This window comes from Dendrobates tinctorius, unplaced genomic scaffold, assembly GCF_039654945.1.
Source record: "Dendrobates tinctorius isolate UK_male_01 unplaced genomic scaffold, ASM3965494v1 ptg000126l, whole genome shotgun sequence".
NCBI lineage: Eukaryota > Metazoa > Chordata > Amphibia > Anura > Dendrobatidae > Dendrobates > Dendrobates tinctorius.
The window spans coordinates 28,901,305-28,928,031 of record NW_027361794.1 but is presented as its reverse complement, the minus strand read 5'-3'; the positions used below and the strand labels follow the sequence as shown (position 1 = coordinate 28,928,031).

The 26,727-nt window shown below is 41.7% G+C and overlaps 1 protein-coding gene across 1 annotated transcript in view; it reads right to left on the bottom strand.

The window, feature by feature from the left end:
- LOC141047215 (uncharacterized) overlaps positions 1–26,103 on the bottom strand; it is a 90,809-nt gene extending 64,706 nt beyond the window's left edge. The window contains 4 exon segments of the mRNA XM_073542166.1: positions 12,188–12,378; positions 12,954–13,260; positions 13,422–13,625; positions 24,739–26,103. Of these exon segments, the coding sequence (XP_073398267.1) occupies positions 12,188–12,378; positions 12,954–13,260; positions 13,422–13,625; positions 24,739–25,941 (1,905 nt within the window). The 5' untranslated portion in view covers positions 25,942–26,103.
- Between the last annotated feature and the right edge of the window lie 624 nt (positions 26,104–26,727).

The following is a 26,727-nucleotide window of genomic DNA, read 5'->3' as shown; positions in this document are numbered from 1 at the left end:
CCACCAGAGAACTCACACAGGGGAGAAACCTTTTTCATGTTCAGAATGTGGGAAATGTTTTAACAATAAATCCGATTGTGTTCATCACCAGAGAATTCACACTGGAGAAAAACCTTTTTCATGTTTAGAATGTGGGAAATGTTTTGCAAAGAAATCAACTTTTGTTACCCACCAGAGAACTCACACAGGGGAGAAGCTTTTTTCCTGTTCAGAATGTGGGAAATATTTTGCACAGAAATCAACTTTTGTTACCCACAGGAGAACTCACACAGGGGAGAAACCTTTTTCATGTTCAGAATGTGGAAAATGTTTTGCACATAAATCACAGTTTGTTACCCACCAAAGAAATCACACAGGGAAGAAGCCTTTTTCCTGTTCAGAATGTGGGAAATGTTTTGCACAGAAATCACAATTTGTTACCCACAGGAGAACTCACACAGGGGAGAAACCTTTTTCATGTTCAGAATGTGGAAAATGTTTTGCACATAAATCACAGTTTGTTACCCACCAAAGAAATCACACAGGGGAGAAGCCTTTTTCCTGTTCAGAATGTGGGAAATGTTTTGCACAGAAATCACAATTTGTTACCCACAGGAGAACTCACACAGGGGAGAAGCCTTTTTCATGTTCAGAATGTGGAAAATGTTTTGCACATAAATCACAGTTTGTTACCCACCAAAGAAATCACACAGGGGAGAAGCCTTTTTCCTGTTCAGGATGTGGGAAATATTTTGCACAGAAATCAACTTTTGTTACCCACAGGAGAACTCACACAGGGGAGAAGCCTTTTTCATGTTCAGAATGTGGGAAATATTTTGCACAGAAATCAACTTTTGTTACCCACCAGAGAACTCACACAGGGGAGAAACCTTTTTCATGTTCAGAATGTGGGAAATGTTTTAACAATAAATCCGATTGTGTTCATCACCAGAGAATTCACACTGGAGAAAAACCTTTTTCATGTTTAGAATGTGGGAAATGTTTTGCAAAGAAATCAACTTTTGTTACCCACCAGAGAACTCACACAGGGGAGAAGCTTTTTTCCTGTTCAGAATGTGGGAAATATTTTGCACAGAAATCAACTTTTGTTACCCACAGGAGAACTCACACAGGGGAGAAACCTTTTTCATGTTCAGAATGTGGAAAATGTTTTGCACATAAATCACAGTTTGTTACCCACCAAAGAAATCACACAGGGAAGAAGCCTTTTTCCTGTTCAGAATGTGGGAAATGTTTTGCACAGAAATCACAATTTGTTACCCACAGGAGAACTCACACAGGGGAGAAACCTTTTTCATGTTCAGAATGTGGAAAATGTTTTGCACATAAATCACAGTTTGTTACCCACCAAAGAAATCACACAGGGGAGAAGCCTTTTTCCTGTTCAGAATGTGGGAAATGTTTTGCACAGAAATCACAATTTGTTACCCACAGGAGAACTCACACAGGGGAGAAGCCTTTTTCATGTTCAGAATGTGGAAAATGTTTTGCACATAAATCACAGTTTGTTACCCACCAAAGAAATCACACAGGGGAGAAGCCTTTTTCCTGTTCAGGATGTGGGAAATATTTTGCACAGAAATCAACTTTTGTTACCCACAGGAGAACTCACACAGGGGAGAAGCCTTTTTCATGTTCAGAATGTGGAAAATGTTTTGCACATAAATCACAGTTTGTTACCCACCAAAGAAATCACACAGGGGAGAAGCCTTTTTCCTGTTCAGAATGTGGGAAATGTTTTGCACAGAAATCACAATTTGTTACCCACAGGAGAACTCACACAGGGGAGAAGCCTTTTTCATGTTCAGAATGTGGAAAATGTTTTGCACATAAATCACAGTTTGTTACCCACCAAAGAAATCACACAGGGGAGAAGCCTTTTTCCTGTTCAGGATGTGGGAAATATTTTGCACAGAAATCAACTTTTGTTACCCACAGGAGAACTCACACAGGGGAGAAGCCTTTTTCATGTTCAGAATGTGGAAAATGTTTTGCACATAAATCACAGTTTGTTACCCACCAAAGAAATCACACAGGGGAGAAGCCTTTTTCCTGTTCAGAATGTGGGAAATGTTTTGCACAGAAATCACAATTTGTTACCCACAGGAGAACTCACACAGGGGAGAAGCCTTTTTCATGTTCAGAATGTGGAAAATGTTTTGCACATAAATCACAGTTTGTTACCCACCAAAGAACTCACACAGGGGAGAAGCCTTTTTCATGTTCAGAATGTGGGAAATGTTTTAACAATAAATCAGATTGTGTTAATCACCAGAGAATCCACACAGGGGAGAAGCCTTTTTCTTGTTCAGAATGTGGGAAATGTTTTGCACGTAAATCACATTTTGTTATCCACCAAAGAACTCACACAGGGGAGAAGCCTTTTTCCTGTTAATGTGGGAAATATTTTAACCACAAAGCGCTCCTTGATCGCCATCAGAGCAGGCACACAGAAGTGAAGCCTTTTTCATTTTCTTAATGTGGGAAATATTTTACTTGGAAATCATCTGTTAATAAACATCAGAGACGTCACATAGGGGAGAAGCCTTTTTTATGTTCATAATGTTGGAATAGTTTTAACCCAAACTGAATCTTCTTAAATGGGTTGTCTCTTGTCATTCCTCATGTTTGCTGACATAAAACTAAACTTTATTAATTCCAAATGTAAAACTATACCCATAATTCACCCCCTGAAGGCTAGTCAGAAGGTGACTAATAGAAAATAACATATACCCCACAGTTCAGTATATGGGGTGAGGTGACGTATACACACTCACTCTCCAAGCCTCTCATTTCTACGGGTTTCATCGTCCTCACCAAAGGCGACTCATCAGGAGACTATTTAATATTGACCTATATTCAAGCGAGACTAGACAAAAAAAAACTAAAATCATGTATCATGTATCATGTTATTCGAAACAGTCAGAAAACTAGCCCCATATTGTCAGATCCCAGACCTCAAACTATTTATTTCGGAAGTTTATAAGCCACTCCAGTGTCAGGAATAGATAGTATGATTTTGAATTTACCAAATGGCGGCAATGAAACAAAGAGTGAAAAATATAAAGGGGTGTGAATACTTTCCATACCCGCTGTATCAGTAAAAATAACTCCTCTTTATTAGGTAAAGTATAAAAGAATTGCACCATTTTCCGATACCCGTCGCGTCTCCATTTTTTATGATCTCGCATTGGGTGAGGGCTTATTTTTTACTTGCCGAGCTGATGATTTTAATGGAGACCATTTTGATGCAGATACGATCTTGTGATCGGCCGTTATTGCATTTTAATGCAACGTTGCGGCAACCAAAAAAAGTAATTCTGGCGTTTTGACCTTTTTTCTCGTTACGCCATTTAGAGATCGGGTTAATTCTTTTTTATATTGATAGATCGGGCGATTCTGAACGCGGCTATAACAAATATGTGTATGTTTGATTTTTTTATTGCTGTATTTTGAAAGAGGGGTGATTTGAACTTTTATATTTTTTTAACATTTTTAAAAACTTTTTTTTACTTTTGGCATTGTGAAGACTTACAGCATTGTATCTTAATTAACCAGATGAATATTTTTTAGCAAACGAAGAATAATAGAATGTTATCTGTATGTTGGCTTTAAATGTAAGTGTTGATTTCTGGTTGGTCAAGAAAACAGACTTTTGTTTGTGTAAGCCGGTTGGAAGAATACTGATCTGCTCCATTGACCATCGCTGAACCATGGATACGTTTGGAGACAGGTTGTGATCCTCGGATCAACTGGCCTTGTATGGACTGTCAATTTCCTATGCTTGTCATTACCCCCTGTGTGTGTGTGCCACAGGTGGAGTTGCGACCCTGGAAGATCTGTAGTCACAGCAGCTATTATCCTGGCGGGTCAGTGGAGGGTGAGACTCTGTAATGTGCCCCATCTTGGGTATTTTTCTGGGACTGTTCTATGTGTTAGCATACAAAGAGATAAACTGCACGGCAGGGAAATCACGGCCGCCACATGTGCTCGGTGCGATACTGCTCAGTGAGCCATGATGAGCTCATGTAACCGGACACTTCGGGTGCACACCAAGTAAAGAAAGTGTGGACCCGCAGAAGCGCAAAATGGCCGTCATCACTCGCATACTCCATCTCCCTGAGGACATGCTGTGAACTGCTTGATCAATAAAGAACAGACTTTTTACACTGGTGAGTGCCACCTCATCTCTTCTTCATGTTCTATGTGTTATCTGCCTGTTCTGTGGTACAGTAAAGCATTGCCACACTGTGTTACCCTCACCCTGTGTTGTCTGAGTAGCGTTTTGCCCATGTTAAAAGGAGAGCGGGAGATCGGCGGGACGATCCCTGGTCCATGCGGTTTTGGCTAGTGAGTGGAGTTCATAGCATTCCGGCAGTGACAAGCATAGAGGTCTGCTGGAGACTTCTGGTTGTGATGCCAACCCATCCGTGACCCATGATCATGTGATGAGGTCATCGATGGGTGGGATTTCCGGCGTGCTTGCTGGAAGTGAGCTTTAAATGCCGCTGTTAGGGGCAAATGGCAGCTGTTCAGTACAGCTGACATGTGCCGTAAAAGATGTAAGCTCACCGCCGGAGCCCACATCAAAGGGAGGAAGTACATTTACACCCAATGTCAGAAAGGGGTTAAAGGGGATTGTTTTTACAGAGACAGAAGTAATCAATCATGTATACATACAGATAATTACAGAAATACACAGCTTCTAATGGTAAATAGTATAGAGTTACCACAAGAAAATATAATTTGTGTAAATCATGTGTAGATAAAAAAATTCAGGCAAATGTCAAATGTTGTAGCACCATCTAGTGGCCATGTGCAGAAGTGCCATCATAGAGTAACATGTATCCTAAGAGAGCGTCACTATCAAGGTGGAGATGAGATAAGTGCACCGTATTTATTGCGTGTAAGATAAATCCATACATAGATATATGTAACCGGATTGTAGATCTATCACTGGATATCAGTGTATAAGGGGAATAGATCCTGTGCACTTATAGATGAAAACAAAAAGGGTGATGAACTTAATAAATTCAATACTTAATAGAGCACTATAATGAAATATAATAAAATAAAATCCAAGTTAGAACACCCCTCTGAAACTATGGATGGCAGACCATCCGGAGAGAGTGACTATACACACTGAATATGGGGGAAGAAAAACCGGCAAGGTGGCAGGTGAAAATAAATAAAATATATGCAACAAAGTGTGGTTATAATTAAAATACCCTTTATTAAAATATGGGTATACACATAAAACAATTAAAAGAAAGACATACCAGGCATGTACACGGTGTCATAATATAATATGTTATAGCATGAAGCTTGATATATAACCATGTAAAAATATAGAAACAGGCTCAATAATAAACAGGTAATAGTTGTATATTTCTATATAGACCCCAAAGATAAAAAGGTGATAAAAAAATGCAAAGAAAAAATATATAGTGAGGTATAAAATATATATGAATGTTGTGTATATAATAATATACAAATGAAGTGACACAACAATAGTCAATATAAAATAAAAATTGTGAAGACGCACATAATCTAACCAAAAGTGCGCAGAAGAAACCACACTGAATGTGTGGAAACCACAAAATGAAAATCAGGGGATGAACAACTATGTGCGTCTTCACATACAGAAGGCGCACTTATAGATGAATAGCTTATATAATGAGAGGACACAGAGCAAAGGGTATAAATAGTGAGAGAATACAGAGCTGACAGCGCATTACATCCCTGGGATACAAATAGGAGATATAAAGTGCAGCCAGTGCTATATGGGATATCCCAGGAATACAGCACAGCCCATATAGTGTAAAGGAGGAACCATCCTAACAAGAGATGGAGATTACAGATCCTACAGACGACATGCCGGGAGTGTACAGAGAAAGATGGCAGATTCACCACTATTCCCTCTTACGGGCGTTTCGCCACGTCAGCTTCCTCAGAGGGTACGGATAAGTGTTTCCAACACACCAAGGTCCGGCACTAATCCAGGCAAGGGGAGTAACTCTGGGGTAAAGTGGGGGTGTTCCTAAAGGAATTGGGGTTGTTCCCCGGTCACATCTTCCCCAGTGAAGCAGGAGGATCAGGATGAAAACCTGTTGGTAAGACCAAGATGGATAATGCTGCATAGAGCCATCTGGTAGCGATCAATCAGGTAAAGTGATAGTGAGAGGGGTCCGGAAACAAAACAATGCAGGTGAAAAGAGCCAAATGTGACCCCACCAAGTGACCAGTGAGAGTGCAACTGTGCAACGGGTAAGAAAAGAGAATAAACAGTGATATGGTAAAGATATAAAGAGAAAAGCAGCTTAATAACAGTGATGATAATAAAATCTATGGGAAGTGTTTGTGGTGAAGTGTATACACTCCTAGAAATGTTTCCTCTACAATATAGAGATATAAATGATCAGTATTAGGACGTGTAACAAAGAGGAATCTGTTATTATATAGAGAGAATGTAATGAGCAATAAATGACGGGAATAATCGGGAATGAAATTGTTATTAATAATATAATGAGATCCCAGCACCTGACACTTCCCGGGATATATGGGCTTATATTAGAATCCCAATTACCAACCGGAAAGATAAAAACAAAGGGAAAAGGGCGGAACAAAAAACAAGCCCCAAACACCTCTTAACCCACAATGTAAGGGCAGAAAAATACCGGAAAATATAAGTGTCTATTCACACTGCAATATTAGTCACCTGTGATCTGTGTCTCTCCCAGAAGAGAAGTCATCACAGCGTCATTCCCCGTAATAACCGTATAGAGGAGGAAATGATCGCGGAGAGAGCGTCCATTGTTAGAATAGTGGGGAGACACAGATGGGATCCAATGCTCCTGACTGTCCGGATGTCTAGAGGATCGTCACCATCGGAGAGTAAAGTGCAGATCAGCGATCTTGTGACCGTTGTATTATGGGGAAATAAGAAACAAATAAGACACATTGAGATCAGAGAAAACTGTTCTATGTAATAAAGAGTGTAGAGAACGAATTCCACCAAACCCCCTATAGGAAAGGGGAGGAGCTGAGAACTTCATCTACACCATTGGGATGTCAGGGATTTAATTGCCGGATCCATTTAGTCTCTAACTGTGACCAGTAGTGATGGGCGTATCCCCGATGATCAGGATCGGTGGGTTCTCCCGAGTTTTTTTGTAAACTTTGAGCTCGGGGCCGGAGATGACGAGAACTTGCATCCGAACCCCGAGCTTGGACTTTACAGATATGGAATGGGGCGGGGGGCTGTAAAACAAAGCATAAAATTAATAATAAACATTATAATTATAGTTACTGGTCCAGTGACGCGTCCTCCCGTCCCGCTGTATCCCGGCCCATCTACTTCCGGGGCCGCTCATTAACTTCCGGGTTATTCACTCCACTGCTCGGCAATTTTCAGCCGGCATCGGCGGTGTTCATGCGGTTACATCAGGGTTCACCCCACGTCATGGCCCGACCCATGAACTGGGATGAACCCTGACATCACCACACGAACACTGCAGGAAAAAGCCAAAGACTGCCGAGAGCAGTGAATACCGCCGGAAGATAATGCGCGGCCCCGGAAGCAGATGTGGCCGGGAGTCAGCGGGATGGGAGGACACATCGCCGGACAGGTAAGTATAATATTTATTATTAATTTTATGCTATTACAGGCCCTGGACCCGAACTGTAACACGGGTTTCCCATGGAAATCCATGTTCAGGACCTTATGACCGAGCAGTATATGTTTGGTACAGGGTCGGAACTTTACAGTTCGGGATCGCCCATCGCTAGTGACCAGACCTTTTTCCAGTTGCCCCCTATTGGTAACCAGGAGCCTATTGATGGCAGAGACACGGAGTAAGCTGGAATCACAGGTATGTTTCTTTATAGTCAACTCCTCTAAATCAGAAGCCATGAACATAACGCTGACCTGACACAACTAATTTCTAACTTTCCCTTTAAGTGGCAGAAAGACGCAATTAACTCCTTCATGCTGCGGCCCATTTTTGTTTTTTTGTTTCCATTTTTCCTTCCCTTCTTCCCAGAGCCATAACTCTTTATCTCTCTGGCCACATAGACATATGAGGGCTTGATGTTTGCGGGGCGAGCTGTACTTTTCAATGACTCCCTTAATTTTACCACATAGTGTACTCAAAAACGAGGAAAAAATTCCAAGTGTGGTGAAATTCTGAAAAAAGCAATTCTGACATTGTTTTTTGTGAATTGTTTTTACGGTGTACATTTTGTGGTAAAACTGACCATGCAATATGAATCATAGAATCATAGAATCGTAGAGTTGGAAGGGACCTCCTGGGCCATCTGGTCCAACCCCCTGCTCAAAGCAGGATTCACTAAATCATCCCAGTCAGATGTCTGTCCAGCCTCTGTTTGAAGACTTCCATTGAAGGAGAACTCACCACTTCTCGTGGCAGCCTGTTCCACTCATTGATCACTCTAACTGTCAAAAAGTTTTTTCTAATATCTAATCTGTGTCTCCTCCCATTCAGTTTCATCCCATTGCTTCTAGTCTTTCCTTGTACAACTGAGAATAAAGATGATCTTTCTACAATATGACAGCCCTTTAGATATTAGTAGACAGCTATTAAGTCTCCTCTCAGACTTCTCTTTTGCAAACTAAACATTCCCAAATCCTGCAACCTTTCCTCATAAGACAGGGTTTGCAGACCGGTCACCATTCTCGTCGCTCTTTTCTGAACTTGCTCCAGTTTGTTGATGTCTTTTTTAAAATGTGGTGCCCAAAAGTGGACACAATATTCCAGATGAGGTCTGACCAAAGAGGAGTAGAGGGAAATAATGACTTCACGTGATCTAGACTGTATGCTTCTGTTAATACATCCTAGAATTACATTTGCCTCTTTTGCTGCTGCATCACACTGTTGACTCATATTCAGTCTGTGATCTATTAGTATACCCAAGTCTTTTTCACATGTGCTGTTGCTTAGCCCTATTCCTCCCATTCTATATATGCTTTTTTCATTTTTATTGCCCAGATGTAGTACTTTGCATTTTTCCCTGATAAAAACCATTCTGTTAGTTGCTGCCCACTTCTCCAGTTTATTTATATCTTTTTGAATCCTCTGTCTCTCTTCTCTAGTATTAGCTATCCGTCCTAGCTTTGTGTCATCAGCAAATTTAATCAGTTTACCCTCAATTCCTTCATCTAAATCGTTGATAAAGATGTTGAACAATACAGGGCCCAGGACAGAGCCCTGTGGTACCCCACTTGAGACATTCTTCCAACTGGATGTGCAGCCATTTACGACCACTATTGGGTCCGATCACTAAGCCAGTTATGAATCCACCTAACAGTTGCCTTGTCCATTCCATACCAAGTCATTTTTTTCAATAAGGATTGTATGAGATACTTTGTCAAATGCTTTGCTGAAGTCAAGATATACTATATCTACAGCATTTCCCTGATCCACCCAATCAGTGATTCTGTCATAGAAGGAAATTAAGTTAGTCTGACATGACTTATTAGTTACAAACCCATGCTGACTCTGTTTAATCATTTCATTCTTATCCAGGTACTTACATACATGTTGTTTAATAATTTATTGAAAGATCTTTCCTGGTATAGAAGTCAGACTCACCGGCCTAGAGTTGCCTGGGTCCACCTTCTTCCCTTTTTGAAGATAGGAACATTTGCTCTTCTCCAGTCTTCTGGGACTTCTCCTGTACTCCAAGAATTTTCAAATATTATGGAGAGGGGTTCAAAAATTTCTTCTGCTATCTCCTTCAGTACTCTATGGTGTAGTTCATCTTGACCTGGAGACTTGAATTCATTTAGGTTAGCTGTTTCCTCACTATCTTCCTGTTTATAGATATCCTGGATTCCTCTATTCCCTTAATAGGACAGTGAAAAACAGTTGATGTTACATTTCCTTTCTGAGAGAAAACGAATGCAAAATAGGAATTTAAAAGTTCGGCCTTCTCAACATCCTGTCTTACCATTTCATCATTTTCATCCGGTAAAAATCCTATAGCATCTTTGACTTTTCTTTTACTTTTGAGACATCCCCAAAATCCTTTATTATTGCTTTTGACATCTCTTGCAAGCCTCAATTCATTGTCAGCTTTAGATAATCTGATTTGTGCCCTGAAAGTTCTGCAGACAGCATTATATTCTTCTTTAGATATGCCTCCCTCTTTCCATTTTATAAACATTTTTTTCTTCCTTTACAGCATGTGCTTAAGTTCTGTGTTCATCCATCCTGGCTTCCATAAATGCTTCCTATTCTTCCCTCTTTTTGAAATTGTTAACAATTGTGCTTTGAGAATTTCATTTTTCAAGATTTCCCATCCTTCCTGGACAGTTTTGTCCTTACGGATATCCAGCCAATGGATCCCTCCAATTCTCTTTCTGAATCCTTTAAAATCTGCCTTTCTGAAATCTAACCTTGACATCTGAGTCTTCACAGGTCTTCCTCATCTAGTTATCCAAAATTCTAAAATAGCATGGTCGCTACCTCCTAGGATCCCAGCCACTTTTACCTCCTCAACCATTTCCTCCCTGTTTATAAGGATTAGATCCAAGGTAGCAGTTCCCCTTGTTTTCTCCCCTACCTTTTGGAAGATAAAGTTGTCAGCAAGAGAGGATAAAAATTTCCTTGACCTGTTAGTTTTGCCTGAGAGAGATTCCCAACAAATGTCTGGATAGTTGAAATCTCCCATGACAACTATGTCATATTTTTGGAGAACTTGACCATTTGATGCATAAAGAGTTCATCCATATCTTCAGCTTGCACAGGCGGCCTGTAGTAAATGCCTACAATGGTGTCCTTTCCATTGTTCTGTCCTTGAATTCTTACCCAAACAGTAAGTAAGTCCTTGTATTCTTACTCTCAACAGGGAATCCCCCATGACCGCCACTCTCCGTTTCTTCTTCACAACATTTTTCTTTCTCCATCCAGGAGGACTCTGAAGGCGTACAAGGTTGCTGTTTGTGGGCAAAGTCTTATCCTGATGTATTTCTTCATCATTCTCCTGCGTAAGAGCCTGGTACTGGTTCCTGAGCAGTATGGGCGCTGACTGCCTCCCGATCCTCCTGCTTCTATGGGTCACATGTCTCCATTCCTCTGTTTCTTCAGGTGCACTTTTAACTTCTCTTTCTGTAACATGAAGAGATAATTCTGCTCTGTCTAAGAACTCTTCACCTTCCTTAATGATCTTCAATGTAGCTATCCTCTCCTCGAGATTTTGCAACTTTTCCTCCGCCAGGGACACAAGCTTGCATTTGTGGCATGTGAAGTTTGGGTTTTCTACTGGTAAGTCTGTGAACATGTAGCAAGAAATGCAGCTCACCAAATGGCTCCTGGCCTCTTCCATATTGTTATTGTTAGAGATTTCAAAGCAATGAAAAATGAGCCAAAATTTACTGATTTCCTCCTTTCAGCTGCAACGGCCAAAATCCAGTGATCGTTGAGCTCGCGGAGACTCTTCACTTATGCTAAAATTTTGCCCGCTTTGCTTCCCTGACAGTAATATTTGGCATTACTTTTCCGTAGATTGTGCTCGTATTTGGGTTGGAGCAGGTGGTATAGTTCATATCTTAGTTTCTCTAATGTTTGGAGGATTGTGTTTGTGGGGCTACGTTTGTGTGCCTCTTCTAGTGTGGCTATGTTTTGATTAATTTCCTCTATTTGGTGTAGTGTTGGTTTTTTATTCTGAGACGCTATTTTACCCCGGATGTCGGCCTTGTGGGCGCACCATACTGTAGATACGGACACATCGGGTGTGTTATTAATTGTGAAATATTCTAATAATGATTCCTGCAATTGGGGCCTAATTTTATGGGATGTGATTAGGTAGTTATTCACTCTCCATGGGGAATATGTCGGATAGTTGTATCCCTCTGTAATTTGACCGGAGACCGGGGCATGGTCCGACCAGGTTATGTTCCCTATCATGGCCTGTAATAACCATTTATCTGTGACCATTAGATCAGTTCTGGAGTCACCTCTATGGGAGTGTGAGTAGAATGTGTAATCCCGCTCGGAGGCATGTAGTGCCCGCCAGACATCGTAGAGTTCTTCCTCTAGGAAGGTCTGAGAGAGTGATTGGGTGTTTTCTTTCTTCTGAGGGGTACCGATTTATCAATGTTAGGACAGGGGGTGATGGTAAAGTCCCCACAGACTAACAAGGCACCTTTTTTAACCTTTGCCACTACCGCCAGGGTACCTTTAAGAAATGAGATCTGCTTGGAGTTAGGGGCATAAATAGAGACAATTGTGTAGGTCTTGTTATTTATGGTGTAGACTAGGATGACATATCTGCCCTCGTCGTCCACTACGCTGGTGATTAGCTGGAAGGCGACGGTGTTCTTTATCGCGATTACTACTCCTCTTTTTTTGTCAATTGCTTGGGAATGAAAGACATTTGGGAAATTTCTATTCTGCAATCTATGGGCGTCAGTGCTGTATAGGTGGGTTTCCTGAATGCACAATACATCTGCTTTTAGGGATTGGGCCTCTCTCCACAGAAGGGATCTTCTGAATGGACTATTCAGTCCCTTTACATTAATGCTAGAAATGTGAAGAACCATGTACAGATTACAGATACAATCTATGTGTCACCACTAGACAATTAGGAAAAATGGGGGACTAACAAAAAACAAACTTTAATTTTGTGAAAAAACTGTAACAGCTTCAAAAATAGAGTTTGGTTCTAAGTGAACCTCCTGGATATGCTCCGCTATCCAGTATATAGTGGGGGGTATTGGGGGCTGATATACTCCTCTATCCAGTATATAGTGGGGGCATTGGGGGCTGATATGCTCCTCTATCCAGTATATAGTGGGGGCATTGGGGGCTGATATGCTCCTCTATCCAGTATATAGTGGGGGGGTGAAGAGAAAGAAAAAACTCTCCTCTTGTGCCTCCGCAGACCATGGTGAAAAGTAGTCTTGTATTCTCTTCTCTTGTTCATGTCCACACCTTCATCAGGGTGGGCGGCATCTTCTTCAGCGGGGAGCTGGTATCCTCGTCCACCGACGCCAGCGACCACTTCTGCAGAAGAGGAAAGGCCTCTCGGGGGGGAAGTCAGGAGCTGCGTGGCTCCATTCTTGGTGACAATCACCGGGTAGCCCCACTTGTACGTGATCCCGTTGTCCTGTAGGATCTTGGTGGCTGTGGAGAACTCCCGCCTTCTTTTCAGGGTCACGGCGGATAGGTCGGTGAACACCATGATGCACTTGAACCTCTGGGAGCTCCGGTCCACTCGCTGCAGCTTTGCTAATGGCTTCTTTAAAATGATAAAAATAAAGCCTGGCAATTACATCCCTGGGCGCAGAGGCGGGGGCACTTTTGGGTTTGGGGATCCTGTGCGCTCTATTATGAGGTCTCGCTGCTCCGCCTCAGGGACTAGTGCGGTAAAGAAATCTGTTAGGAACTCCTACAACGCACCCGCAGCAACGCTTTCTGGTATCCCATAAAGCGCAGATTGTTGCGCCTGGAGCGGTCCTCCAAATCCGCCAGCTTTAGTTTTAGGGTGGTGATCTGCTCATCTGCCTCATAATGAGAGTCCACTAAGTCGTTGTGGGCTGTGGTGAATTCCTCCAGCTTCTCCTCAGTACGGGCTGTTCTGTCCCCTATGTGCCCGATGTCTTTCTGTAGTGCAGTGAGGGCTGAGGTAATGTCACTATGTATAGCCTGCTTTAGATCTCCTAGCAGGGACTTCAGTGTGGCCTCAGTGATGGGGTGGAGGGGTGCCGTGTCAGGTGCATATACTTGCAATTTGTTGCTCTGCTTCTCCGGGCTCCTGGATGAAGAGCTGCCCGATCTATCCTGTGCCTGCTCCACTGCATTCATGCCCCTTGTGACGAACGGGAGACCCGCTGCCACCAAAGCGTGACGGACAGCGGACCCTGTTTCACCAATATGTCACAATCCCACCGCTGCCACCAATATGTGATGAACGGGAGACCCGCTGCCACCAAAGCGTGACGGACAGTGGACCCTGTGTCACCAATATGTCACAATCACACCACTGACACGGGTGTATCAGCGGACGGAGGGATGCGGCACACGGCTATCACAGGCACAGTGGGGGCTTATCTTAGTTATCCCACCACTGGCACCATGTGACAAAAATGCAGCAAGCTAACCTTGCTCTAACAATTTGCCGCAGGGGGGGTTTATTTTGGGTGCCCCACCACTGCTAACAACCTTCTAAGAACTGCGGGGATTTATGTATGTCCCACTTTCTCAGTTCCACTTTGGAACTCGCAGCTCTCCGGCGTCCCCTTACCCTCAGGTCAGTCAGGGAACTGCACCTAGGATAATTAGTCACCGGACGGGCTGCTTGTTGTGCACGGGCAATTAGGCTACCGCAGTAAGGGAATTATCAATGCTGTGGCCGCAGCCCCCCTTTAGCAATATAAGACCCTTCTGTCCTGCCAACTAGCCTAATCAATCACACACACCACGCTGCCACCATCCACGGTTTATTTAATCAAAGAGTTAATTAAGAGGGTCCGCGGCAAGCCCCTTGAATTAGTAGCGATTATCTAAACAAGGCGTATAGATCGTTTCTAAGAGCATGAAGACAGACTGAATTATTATATCATTTATTCCCCAAAATGAGGGCAGTGATTATATAGATAAAAGTTGTTATAAAATTGAGATATAAAATATGTACAAGTATAAAACAAAAATGGATGAAAACAGAAAGTACACTCACGGTTGCTTATGACTCTTTAGGCATCCCATGTGGCTTGGGGGAGGGGCGGCAACCAAACATCTCAAGAAATGGGGGTTAGGTCTGTTCAGCATCAAAACTCAGCTCCAAGTGGCATGGGATATGGTAGGGAATGCTTATAGACTAGGGTTTGTGACCTCATGAAAGGGGCGGTCTGGAGAGGACCACCCTCCCTCTCTTTAAGTTATGATTTGGCTACAAAACTTATGAGGATCATATCTTAGCGAGGGGAGCCTGCACAAACACATATATGGTATCATTGGTTGTAGCTCATAGAATAGAGTGAAACAACTCCAAGCATGCAATAATTACGACATTCCATTTGGGAGCAATCCATATCTCGGTTTCTGGAGGTCCGAGAACTTCACCAGAGGCACCGTAGCGAAGCTGGGTCCACTCAGATAACGGAAATATCACTATTATATCTCTGTCATGAGCGGAGTACGAGCTAGGCTTCTTTTAATATTTCCTATACGTGTAACCAGCCTTTGGTTTTAAACAAAGGACCATCTTTTCACTTAGCTAATTAACATTCCTAGCTCACAGGAAATGGACGGTTTCAGGTTTCATAGAGCTGTGCAAATGAAGACACTGGTGTGTATGGGGGGAAGAGAAGGGGCGTTTGCAGCTACACAGCAGGCTGCAATGTCCTGATAAGAAAAGGGGAGACTTCTAGAAGTTTCTAGAAACATCTTTACAGTACATTACTCCCCTCTCCGGTGAGGTCTGACCCAGTGTCAGGAGATCAGACACCCCAGAGTGCTCCACACAGCCGCTGGCCGCATGGTGAATGCTGCGGTGGCCATCTTGGATTTTCTTGGGCGCTGGCACAAAGACCGGTATCCTGACCAGCGCTGCTCCCCTGCTCCTCATTGCATGCCCCATCAGTGCCCGGACCCCGTCTGAGGTCGTGGTGAGTGGAATTGCTGGTTTCCCTGACCGTTAGTTGCTGCTGGGGCATGCAGCTAGTGTTGCCTGCGCCCGCTCAGCTCCTCATCCAGACACGCCCCCTGTGTCCTCATTATATAAGCTATTCATTTATAAGTGCACAGTATCTATTCACCTTTTAAACTGATACCAAGTGATATATCTACAATCCGTTTACATATATCTATGTATGGATTTATCTTATACTCAATAAATACGGTGCACTTAATCTCATTTCCACCTTGATAGTGACGCTCTTTTAGGATACATTTTACTCTATGGTGGCACTTTTGCACATAGCCACTAGATGGAGCTACAACATTTGACATTTAAAAACATATGTGACATGCACAAGTGTGAACAAGTCGGTCAGACAGTGTTCACGCCACCCACTGGCTGAAACACAACAAGAAAACACAAAATGACAAATTTGCAAAAATACTCTGCAGTAAAAAATATCACAGTAATCAGCAAGTGCTGGATAACAAATACAGGGTATTTAGTCGATACATTTCTTGCAAAAAGTGTATAGCAAGCTGCTCCACCACGTCACGGTAACCCTTCATGGAGCAGTCCCTATCTAATGTATTTAAAACCTGAACATGTGAACAGTGTCTAAATGAACAGGATACAGACAGGCGCCCCCCAGTATGGGCTCGTGGTGCAAGGCAGCTCATTTATGTGCATGTTACACAAGAGAGGGGAGGAGTCTCCCAAACCATGCTAAGCAAGGAAAAATCGGATTAAAAACATATGTCACATGCACAAGTGTGAACAAGTCGGTCAGACAGTGCTCACGCCACCCACTGGCTGAAACACAACAAGAAAACACAAAATGACAAATTTTTTTGCAAAAAATGTATCGACTAAATACCCTGTATTTGTTATCCAGCACTTGCTGATTACTGTCATATTTTTTACTGCAGAGTATTTTTGCAAATTTGTCATTTTGTGTTTTCTTGTTGTGTTTCAGCCAGTGGGTGGCGTGAACACTGTCTGACCGACTTGTTCACACTTGTGCATGTCACATTTAATAGAATAATAGAATAGAATAATAGAATCGTAGAGTTGGAAGGGACCTCCTGGGCCATCTGGTCCAACCCCCTGCTCAAAGCAGGATTCGCTAAATCATCCCAGTTAGATGTCTGTCCAGCCTCTGTTTGAAGACTTCCATTGAAGGAGAACTCACCACTTCTCGTGGCAGCCTGTTCCACTCATTGATCACTCTAACTGTCAAAAAGTTTTTTCTAATATCTAATCTGTGTCTCCTCCCATTCAGCTTCATCCCATTGCTTCTAGTCTTTCCTTGTGCAAATGAGAATAAAGTTGATCCTTCTACAATGTGACAGCCCTTTAGATATTTGTAGACAGCTATTAAGTCTCCTCTCAGTCTTCTCTTTTGCAAACTAAACATTCCCAAATCCTGCAACCTTTCCTCATAAGACAGGGTTTGCAGACCGGTCACCATTCTGGTCGCTCTTTTCTGAAGTTGCTCCAGTTTGTTGATGTCTTTTTTAAAATGTGGTGCCCAAAATTGGACACAATATTCCAGATGAGGTCTGACCAAAGAGGAGTAGAGGGAAATAATGACTTCACGTGATCTAGACTGTATGCTTCTGTTAATACATCCTAGAATTGCATTTGCCTTTTTTGCTGCTGCATCACACTGTTGACTCATATTCAGTCTGTGATCTATTAGTATACCCAAGTCTTTTTCACATGTGCTGTCACTTAGCCCTATTCCTCCCATTCTATATATGCTTTTTTCATTTTTATTGCCCAGATGTAGTACTTTGCATTTCTCCCTGTTAAAAACCATTCTGTTAGTTGCTGCCCACTTCTCCAGTTTATTTAAATCTTTTTGAATCCTCTCTCTCTCTTCTCTAGTATTAGCTATCCCTCCTAGCTTTGTGTCATCAGCAAATTTAATCAGTTTACCCTCAATTCCTTCATCTAAATCGTTGATAAAGATGTTGAACAATACAGGGCCCAGGACAGAGCCCTGTGGTACCCCACTTGAGACATTCTTCCAACTGGATGTGCAGCCATTTACGACCACTCTTTGGGTCCGATCACTAAGCCAGTTATGAATCCACCTAACAGTTGCCTTGTCCATTCCATACTTAGTCATTTTTTCAATAAGGATTGTATGAGAGACTTTGTCAAATGCTTTGCTGAAGTCAAGATATACTATATCTACAGCATTTCCTTGATCCACCCAATCAGTAATACCGTCATAGAAGGAAATTAAGTTAGTCTGACATGACTTATTAGTTACAAACCCATGCTGACTCTGTTTAATCACTTCATTCTTATCCAGGTATTGACATACATGTTGTTTAATAATTTGTTCAAAGATCTTTCCTGGTATAGAAGTCAGACTCACCGGCTTATAGTTGCCTGGGTCCACCTTCTTCCCCTTTTTGAAGATAGGAACAACATTTGCTCTTCTCCAGTCTTCTGGCACTTCTCCTGTTCTCCAAGAATTTTCAAAGATTATGGAGAGGGGTTCAAAAATTTCTTCTGCTATCTCCTTCAGTACTCTGGGGTGTAATTCATCTGGACCTGGAGACTTGAATACATTTAGGTTAGCTAAGTGTTTCCTCACTATCTTTCTGTTTATAGATATCCTGGATTCTTCTATTCCCTTAATAGGACAGTGAATAACAGTTGATGTTACATTTCCTTTCTGACAGAAAACAGATGCAAAATAGGAATTTAAAAGTTCAGCCTTCTCAACATCCTGTCTTACCATTTCATCATTTTCATCCTGTAAAAATCCTATAGCATCTTTGACTTTTCTTTTACTTTTGACATATCCCCAAAATCCTTTATTATTGCTTTTGACATCTCTTGCAAGCCTCAATTCATTTTCAGCTTTAGATAATCTGATTTGTGCCTTGCAGGTTCTGCAGACAGCATTATATTCTTCTTTAGATATGCCTCCTTCTTTCCATTTTATAAACATTTTTTGCTTCCTTTTTAGCATGTGCTTAAGTTCTGTGTTCATCCATCCTGGTTTCCTTAAATGCTTCCTATTCTTCCCTCTTTTCGGAATTGTTAACAACTGTGCTTTGAGAATTTCATTTTTCAAGATTTCCCATCCTTCCTGGACATTTTTGTCTTTAAGGATATCCAGCCATTGGATCCCTCCAATTCTCTTTCTGAATCCCTTAAAATCTGCCTTTCTGAAATCTAACCTTGACGTCTGAGTCTTCACAGGTCTTCCGCCTCTAGTTATCCAAAATTCTAAAATAGCATGGTCGCTACCTCCTAGGGTCCCAGCCACTTTTACCTCCTCAACCATTTCCTCCCTGTTTATAAGGATTAGATCCAAGGTAGCAGTTCCCCTTGTTTTCTCCTTTACCTTTTGGAAGATAAAGTTGTCAGCAAGAGAGGATAAGAATTTCCTTGACCTGTTAGTTTTGCCTGAGAGAGATTCCCAACAAATGTCTGGATAGTTGAAATCTCCCATGACAACTATGTCAAATTTTTTGGAGAACTTGGCCATTTGATGCATAAAGAGTTCATCCATATCTTCAGCTTGCACAGGCGGCCTGTAGTAAATGCCTACAATGGTGTCCTTTCCATTGTTCTGTCCTTGTATTCTTACCCAAACAGTTTCCACAGAACTCCCAGTCTCTGAAGCTTCAATCTCTGTGCAGATATACGCGTTTCTAACATACAATGCGACACCCTCTCCTCGTTTATCAAGTCTGTTTCTTGCAAATAAGTTGTATCCTTCTAGTCTTGTATTCCAATCATGTGTATTGTCCCACCAAGTTTCAGTGATTCCAATGACATCATATTTCTTTTCCTGTGTTAGTAGTTCCAATTCTCCTTGTTTGTTGCCCATGCTTTGTGCATTAGTATAGAAACATTTTAGTTTGTGATTGATTTCTCTTTCTCCAATATTTTTTTTAATTAGATTCTTTCGTCTTTGTTCTTCCTTTCCACTTCTAATAGCAGAGTTCTCAGTAGCATTTGTCAGGTGTATGGCTTTTTCTGGTCTTTTGCTTCCCTTCCCATGTTGTTCTAGTTTAAAGCTCTCCTTACAAGTGTAGCAAGGCGACTTCCAAATACCTGCTTTCCAGTCTTCGTAAGGTGCACCCCATCTCTAGCAAGTAGTCCATCGTATAAGTAGTTCACTCCGTGATCCAGAAATCCAAATCGTTGCTGACGGCACCATCGATGTAGCCAGTTGTTCACCTGCAGAATCTTATTCCACCTCCTTGTTCCATGGCCATCCACTGGGAGGATGGAAGAGAAGACCACCTGCGCTCCCAGTTCTTTCACTTTCTTGCCTAAGTCTTCAAAGTCTCTGCAGATGGTTTCCAGGTCGTTTCTTGCGGTGTCATTTGTCCCCACATGTAGTAGCAGGAATGGGTAGTCATCTGTAGGTCTGAAGAGTCCTGATATCCTGTCAGACACATCTTTAATTTTTGCACCTGGAAGACAGCACATTTCTCTTGAAGTTATATCCGGTCTGCAGATAGCGGCCTCTGTTCCTCTCAACAGGGAATCCCCCATGACCACCACTCTCCGTTTCTTCTTCACAACATTTTTCTTTCTCCATCCAGGAGCACTCTGAAGGCGTACAAGGTTGCTGTTTGTTGGCAAAGTCTTATCCTGATGTATTTCTTCATCGTTTTCCTGCGTGAGAGCCTGGTACTGGTTTCTGAGCAGTATGGGTGCTGACTGCCTCCTGATCCTCCTGCTTCTCTGGGTCACATGTCTCCATTCCTCTGTTTCTTCAGGTGCACTTCGAATTTCTTCTCTTTCTGTAACATGAAGAGATAATTCTGCTCTGTCCAAGAACTCTTCACCTTCCTTAATGATCTTCAACGTAGCTAACCTCTCTTCGAGATTTTGCAACTTTTCCTCCAACAGGGTCACAAGCTTGCATTTGTGGCATGTGAAGTTTGGCTTTTCCACTGGTAAATCTGTGAACATGTAGCAAGAAATGCAGCTCACCAAATGGCTCCTGGCCTGTTCCATCTTGAGATTTCTTAAAAAGATAAAAGATGAGCCAAAATATGCAAATGATCTCCTCAAGACTCTTCCCCTGGTTTCTCCGATTTCCTCTTTTCAGCTGCAACGGCCAAAACCCAGTGATCGTTGAGCTCGCGGAGACTCTTCACTTATCCCAGAAGGCACTGGGAATATGCAAATGATCTCCTCAAGACTCTTCCCCTGGTTTCTCCGATTTCCTCTTTTCAGCTGCAATGGCCAAAACCCAGTGATCGTTGAGTTCGCGGAGACTCTTCACTTATCCCAGAAGGCACTGGGAATATGCAAATGATCTCCTCAAGACTCTTCCCCTGGTTTCTCCGATTTCCTCTTTTCAGCTGCAACGGCCAAAACCCAGTGATCGTTGAGCTCGCGGAGACTCTTCACTTATCCCAGAAGGCACTGGGAATATGCAAATGATCTCCTCAAGACTCTTCCCCTGGTTTCTCCGATTTCCTCTTTTCAGCTGCAACGGCCAAAACCCAGTGATCGTTGAGCTCGCGGAGACTCTTCACTTATCCCAGAAGGCACTGGGAATATGCAAATGATCTCCTCAAGACTCTTCCCCTGGTTTCTCCGATTTCCTCTTTTCAGCTGCAACGGCCAAAACCCAGTGATCGTTGAGCTCGCGGAGACTCTTCACTTATCCCAAAAGGCACTGGGAATATGCAAATGATCTCCTCAAGACTCTTCCCCTGGTTTCTCCGATTTCCTCTTTTCAGCTGCAACGGCCAAAACCCAGTGATCGTTGAGCTCGCGGAGACTCTTCACTTATCCCAGAAGGCACAGGGAATATGCAAATGATCTCCTCAAGACTCTTCCCCTGGTTTGTTTTCTATTCGTTTCTTCCTTGCTTAGCATGGTTTGGGAGACCCCACCCCTCTCGTGTGACATGCACATAAATGAGCTGCCTTGCACCATGAGCCCATACTGGGGGGCGCCTGTCTGTATCCTGTTCATTTAGACACTGTTAACATGTTCAGGTTTTAAATACATTAGATAGGGACTGCTCCGTGAAGGGTTACCATGACGTGGTGGAGCAGCTTGCTATACACTTTTTGCAAAAAATGTATCGACTAAATACCCTGTATTTGTTATCCAGCACTTGTTGATTACTGTCATATTTTTTACTGCAGAGTATTTTTGCAAATTTGTCATTTTGTATTTTCTTGTTGTGTTTCAGCCAGTGGGTGGCGTGAACACTGTCTGACCGACTTGTTGACACTTGTGCATGTCACATATGTTTTTAATCTGTTTTCTCCTTGCTTAGCATGATTTGGGAGACCCCACCCCTCTCTTGTGTGACATGCACATAAATGAGCTGCCTTGCACCACGAGCCCATACTGGGGGGTGCCTGTCTGTATCCTGTTCATTTAGACACTGTTAACATGTTCAGGTTTTAAATACATTAGATAGGTACTGCTCCATGAAGGGTTACCGTGACGTGGTGGAGCAGCTTGCTATACACTTTTTACAAAAAATGTATCGACTAAATACCCTGTATTTGTTATCCAACACTTGCTGATTACTGTCATATTTTTTACTGCAGAGTATTTTTGCAAATTTGTCTTTTTGTGTTTTCTTGTTGTGTTTCTACATTTGACATTTGGGTGAATTTGTATATCTACACATGGTTTACACAAACTATATTTTCTTGTCTTAACTCTATACTATTTAACATTATAAGTTGTATACATGATTGATTACCACTTCTTTCTCTGTAAAGAAAATCCCCTTTAACCCCTTTCCGACATCAGGCGTAAATGTACTTCCTCTCTTTGATGTGGGCTCCGGCAGTGAGCTTACATCTTTTCCGGTACGTCAGCTGTCTTGAACAGTTGCCATTTGCCCCTAACAGCCTCTGACAGCAGCATTTAATGCGCACTTCCAGCAAGCGCGCCGGAAATCCGCCCATCGGTGACCCCGTCACATTATCATAGGTCACGGATGGGTTGGCATGACAACCAGAGGTTTCCAGCAGACCTCTATGCTTGTCACTGCCGGAATGCTATGAGCACTGCCCGCTAGCCAAAACCACATGAACTAGGGATCATCCTGCCGAACTCCAGCTCTCCTATTAGCATGGGCAAAATGCTACTCAGACAACACAGGGTGAGGGTAAAACAGTGTGGCAATGCTTTATTGTACCACAAAACAGGCAGATAACACAAAGAACAGTTTCAGAAAAATACCCAAGATGGGGCACATTACAGAGTCTCACCCTTCCATGGACCCGCCAGGAAAATAGCTTCTGTGACTTCAGATCTTCCAGGGTCACTACCCCATTTGTGGCACGCACACAGAGAGGAGGTAACGACAAGCGTAGGAAGATGACAGTCCATACAAGGCCAGCTGAACCGAGGATCATAACTTGGCTTCATATTCCAGGGTCGGATACTCCACCTGTGGCATGCACACAGAGAGGAGGTAACAACAAGTGTAGGAAGATGACAGTCCATTGAGTCCATACAAGGTACAAGGCCGGTTGATCCAAAGATCACAATCTGACATCTGCAAACGTATCCATGGTTCAGTGATGGTCAATGGAGCAGATCAGTATTCTTCCAACCGAGACTGAAAACCCCTAGGTTGTTTCCTATAGAATGATAGATCCATGTCCCTTGTGATGATGTTGTGGCTGCTGTCCTGTCTCTTGTCCTTAGGATGAATAGATGTCTTGGCAGAATCTCTCTGGCTATTTCTCTCTCTCAGTCTCTTTATACAGAGGCATGTAACCTATTTTTAGACTTAACAAGTGTCCCTCATTCAGTATTTACATAAAGGGTAAGAATGGAGGTGAGATTATTATAGCATTACTTGATTATTTAAACTATTTGCATAGTTTTTCCCTCTCTGCTTTAGAAGTCAACAAACTGGCTCCATAACACAATGCATAATTAGCATATCAGCAAACATCACCAGTGATCAAGGATAAGCGCACAATAAAAGTCAATATTCCAGGCTTACACAAACAAAAGTCTATTTTCTTGACCAACCAGAAATCAACACTTAAATTTAAAGCCAACATACAGATAACATTCTATTATTCTTCGTTTGCTAAAAAATAGTCATCAGGTTAATTAAGATACAATGCTGTATGACTTCACAATGCCAAAAGTAAAAAAAGAAATGTTTTTAAAAATATAAAAAATAATAAAAGTACAAATTATCCCCTTTCGCCCCTTTCAAAATAAAATAAAAAATCAAACATACACTTATTTGTTATAGCGGCGTTCAGAATCGCCTGATCTATCAATATAAAAAATAATTAACTCGATCGCTAAATGGCGTAACGAGAAAAAAGGTCAAAACGCCAGAATTACTTTTTTTTGGTCGCTACAACATTGCATTGAAATGCAATAAAGGATGACCAAAAGATCGTATCTGCACCAAAATGGTATTCATTAAAATCATCAGCTCGGCACACAAAAAATAAGTCTTCACCCAACCCGAGATCATAAAAAATGGAGACGTGACGGGTATCAGAAAATGGTGCAATTCTTTTATACTTAACCTAATAAAGAGGAGTTATTTTTACTGATACAGTGGATATGGAAAGTATTCAGACCCCTTTAAATTTTTCACTCTTTGTTTCATTGCAGCCATTTGGTAAATTCAAATTCATACCATCTATTCCTGACACTGGAGCGGCTTATAAACTTCAGAAGTATATAGTTTGAGGTGTGGGATCTGCCAATATGGGGCTAGTTTTCTGACTGTTTCGAATAACATGATACATGATTTTAGTTTTTTTCTTTTTTCGTTTAGTCTCGCTTGAATATAGGTCAATGTTAAATAGTCTCCTGATGAGTCGCCTTTGGTGAGGACGATGAAACCCGTAGAAATGAGAGGCTTGGAGAGTGAGTGTGTAAACATCACCTCACCCTATATACTGAGATATGGGGTACATGTTTTTTCTATTAGTCACTTTCCAACTAACCTTCAGGGGGTGAATTATGGGTATAGTTTTACATTTGCAATTAATAAGGTTTAGTTTTTTCCTTTCGTCAGCAAACATGAGGAATGACAAGAGACAACCCATTTAAGAAGGTGGAATTTTGGTTAAAACTATTCCAACACTATGAACATAAAAAAGGCTTCTCCCCTATGTGACATCTCTGATGTTTATTAAGAGTTGATTTCCAAGTAAAATATTTCCCACATTAAGAAAATGAAAATGGCTTCTCCTCTGTGTGACTGCTCTGATGGCGTTCAAGATGCGCTTTCTGGTTAAAATATTTCCCACATTCTGAACTGGAAGAAGGCTTCTCCCCTGTGTGAGTTCTCTGGTGGGTAAGAAAATGTGATTTCTGTGCAAAATATTTCCCACATTTTAAACATGAAAAAGGCTTCTCTCCTGTGTGAGTTCTCTGGTGCTTAACACAATTTGATTTAGTGTTAAAACATTTCCCACATTCTGAACATGAAAAAGGTTTCTCCCCTGTGTGGATTCTCTGGTGCTTAACACAATCTGATTTATTGTTAAAACATTTCCCACATTCTGAACATGAAAAAGGCTTCTCTCCTGTGTGAATTCTCTGGTGCATAACACAATCTGATTTATTCCTAAAACATTTCCCACATTCTAAACATGAAAAAGGCTTCTCCCCTGTGTGAGTTCTCTGGTGCATAACACAATCTGATTTATTCCTAAAACATTTCCCACATTCTGAACATGAAAAAGGCTTCTCCCCTGTGTGAGTTCTCTTGTGGGAAAGAAAACTTGATTTCTGTCCAAAACATTTCCCACATTCTGAACATGAAAAAGGCTTCTCTCCTGTGTGGATTCTCTGGTGCTTAACACAATCTGATTTCGTGTTAAAACATTTCCCACATTCTGAACATGAAAATGGCTTCTGCCCTGTGTGAGTTCTCTGGTGCTTAACACAATCTGATTTATTGTTAAAACATTTCCCACATTCTGAACAGGAAAAAGGCTTTTCCCCCGTGTGATTTCTCTGGTGTCTAACAAAATGTGATTTCTGTGCAAAATATTTCCCACATTCTGAACAGGAAAAAGGCTTCTCCCCTGTGTGAATTCTCTGGTGTCTAACAAAATGTGATTTCTGTGCAAAATTTTTCCCACATTCTGAACAGTAAAAAGGTTTCACTCCTGTGTGAATTCTCTGGTGAGTAACAAAATGTGATTTCCATGTAAAACATTTCCCACATTCTGAACATGAAAATGACTTCTTTGCTTTAGGAGCAGTTTGGTTTTTATTGCCTCTTTTGTGACTTTGATTTTCCTTAGTAGTCAGTAATGAATCAGAAGATGGGACCTGTTTCATAGGATCAGATGACAGATCTTTGCTGTGAATGGATGATGATATATCTGGAGTAATAGCATTCACTTCAGTTGTATCTTGTAGGATCTCAAGATCATCAGATTTAAAAGTTGAAGATGTCAGCTGTCCCTCTGATCTCCTGTTATAGTCATCTGCGAGATAAAAAAACTATTATTTTTTAATAAAATATCCTTGAGTTTTATATTTTTGAGCATTTCTACTTAAACTGTCCATAAAAATGGCAAGCTATGTAAAAGCTTTAATTATTTACCAAGACAATGACAGTTCACAGTCTAATAGAAAACCTTGTTGGATGAACCAGTAGTGTGCGGTGTTCAACTGTTGGTTCATTCTGCCTCCCAAATATCGAATAAAAAGAAACCAATCAATGTTATGTAGGTGAAAATAATACCAATTCTCATCTCACAAAAACAAGTCCCCACTCAGGTCCATCATCTATCACTGGAAAAACAGAGATTCCCGCACTATTAGTGGCTCAAATGCTGTTGAAAAGCAACAAGGTTTCCATAAACCAATCCAGCAAAATCCGCTCTCACTTCGGAGTCTTGCAGTGTGCGCAAACAACATTTAGGATCCCTGTATTTAGCAATATTATAGTGAGAAGAATCCACTTAATTTGCGGTGTCTCCTGGAGCACAATCTGGGCACTATGTGCTGGGTAATAAAATGGCAAATGTGTAATTTTCACTCTCCAACATCCACTGTGTGTTAATTTCCGGAAAGTGGCTGTGGAGTCAAAATATTCACTCCTCTTAAGGATTATAACCC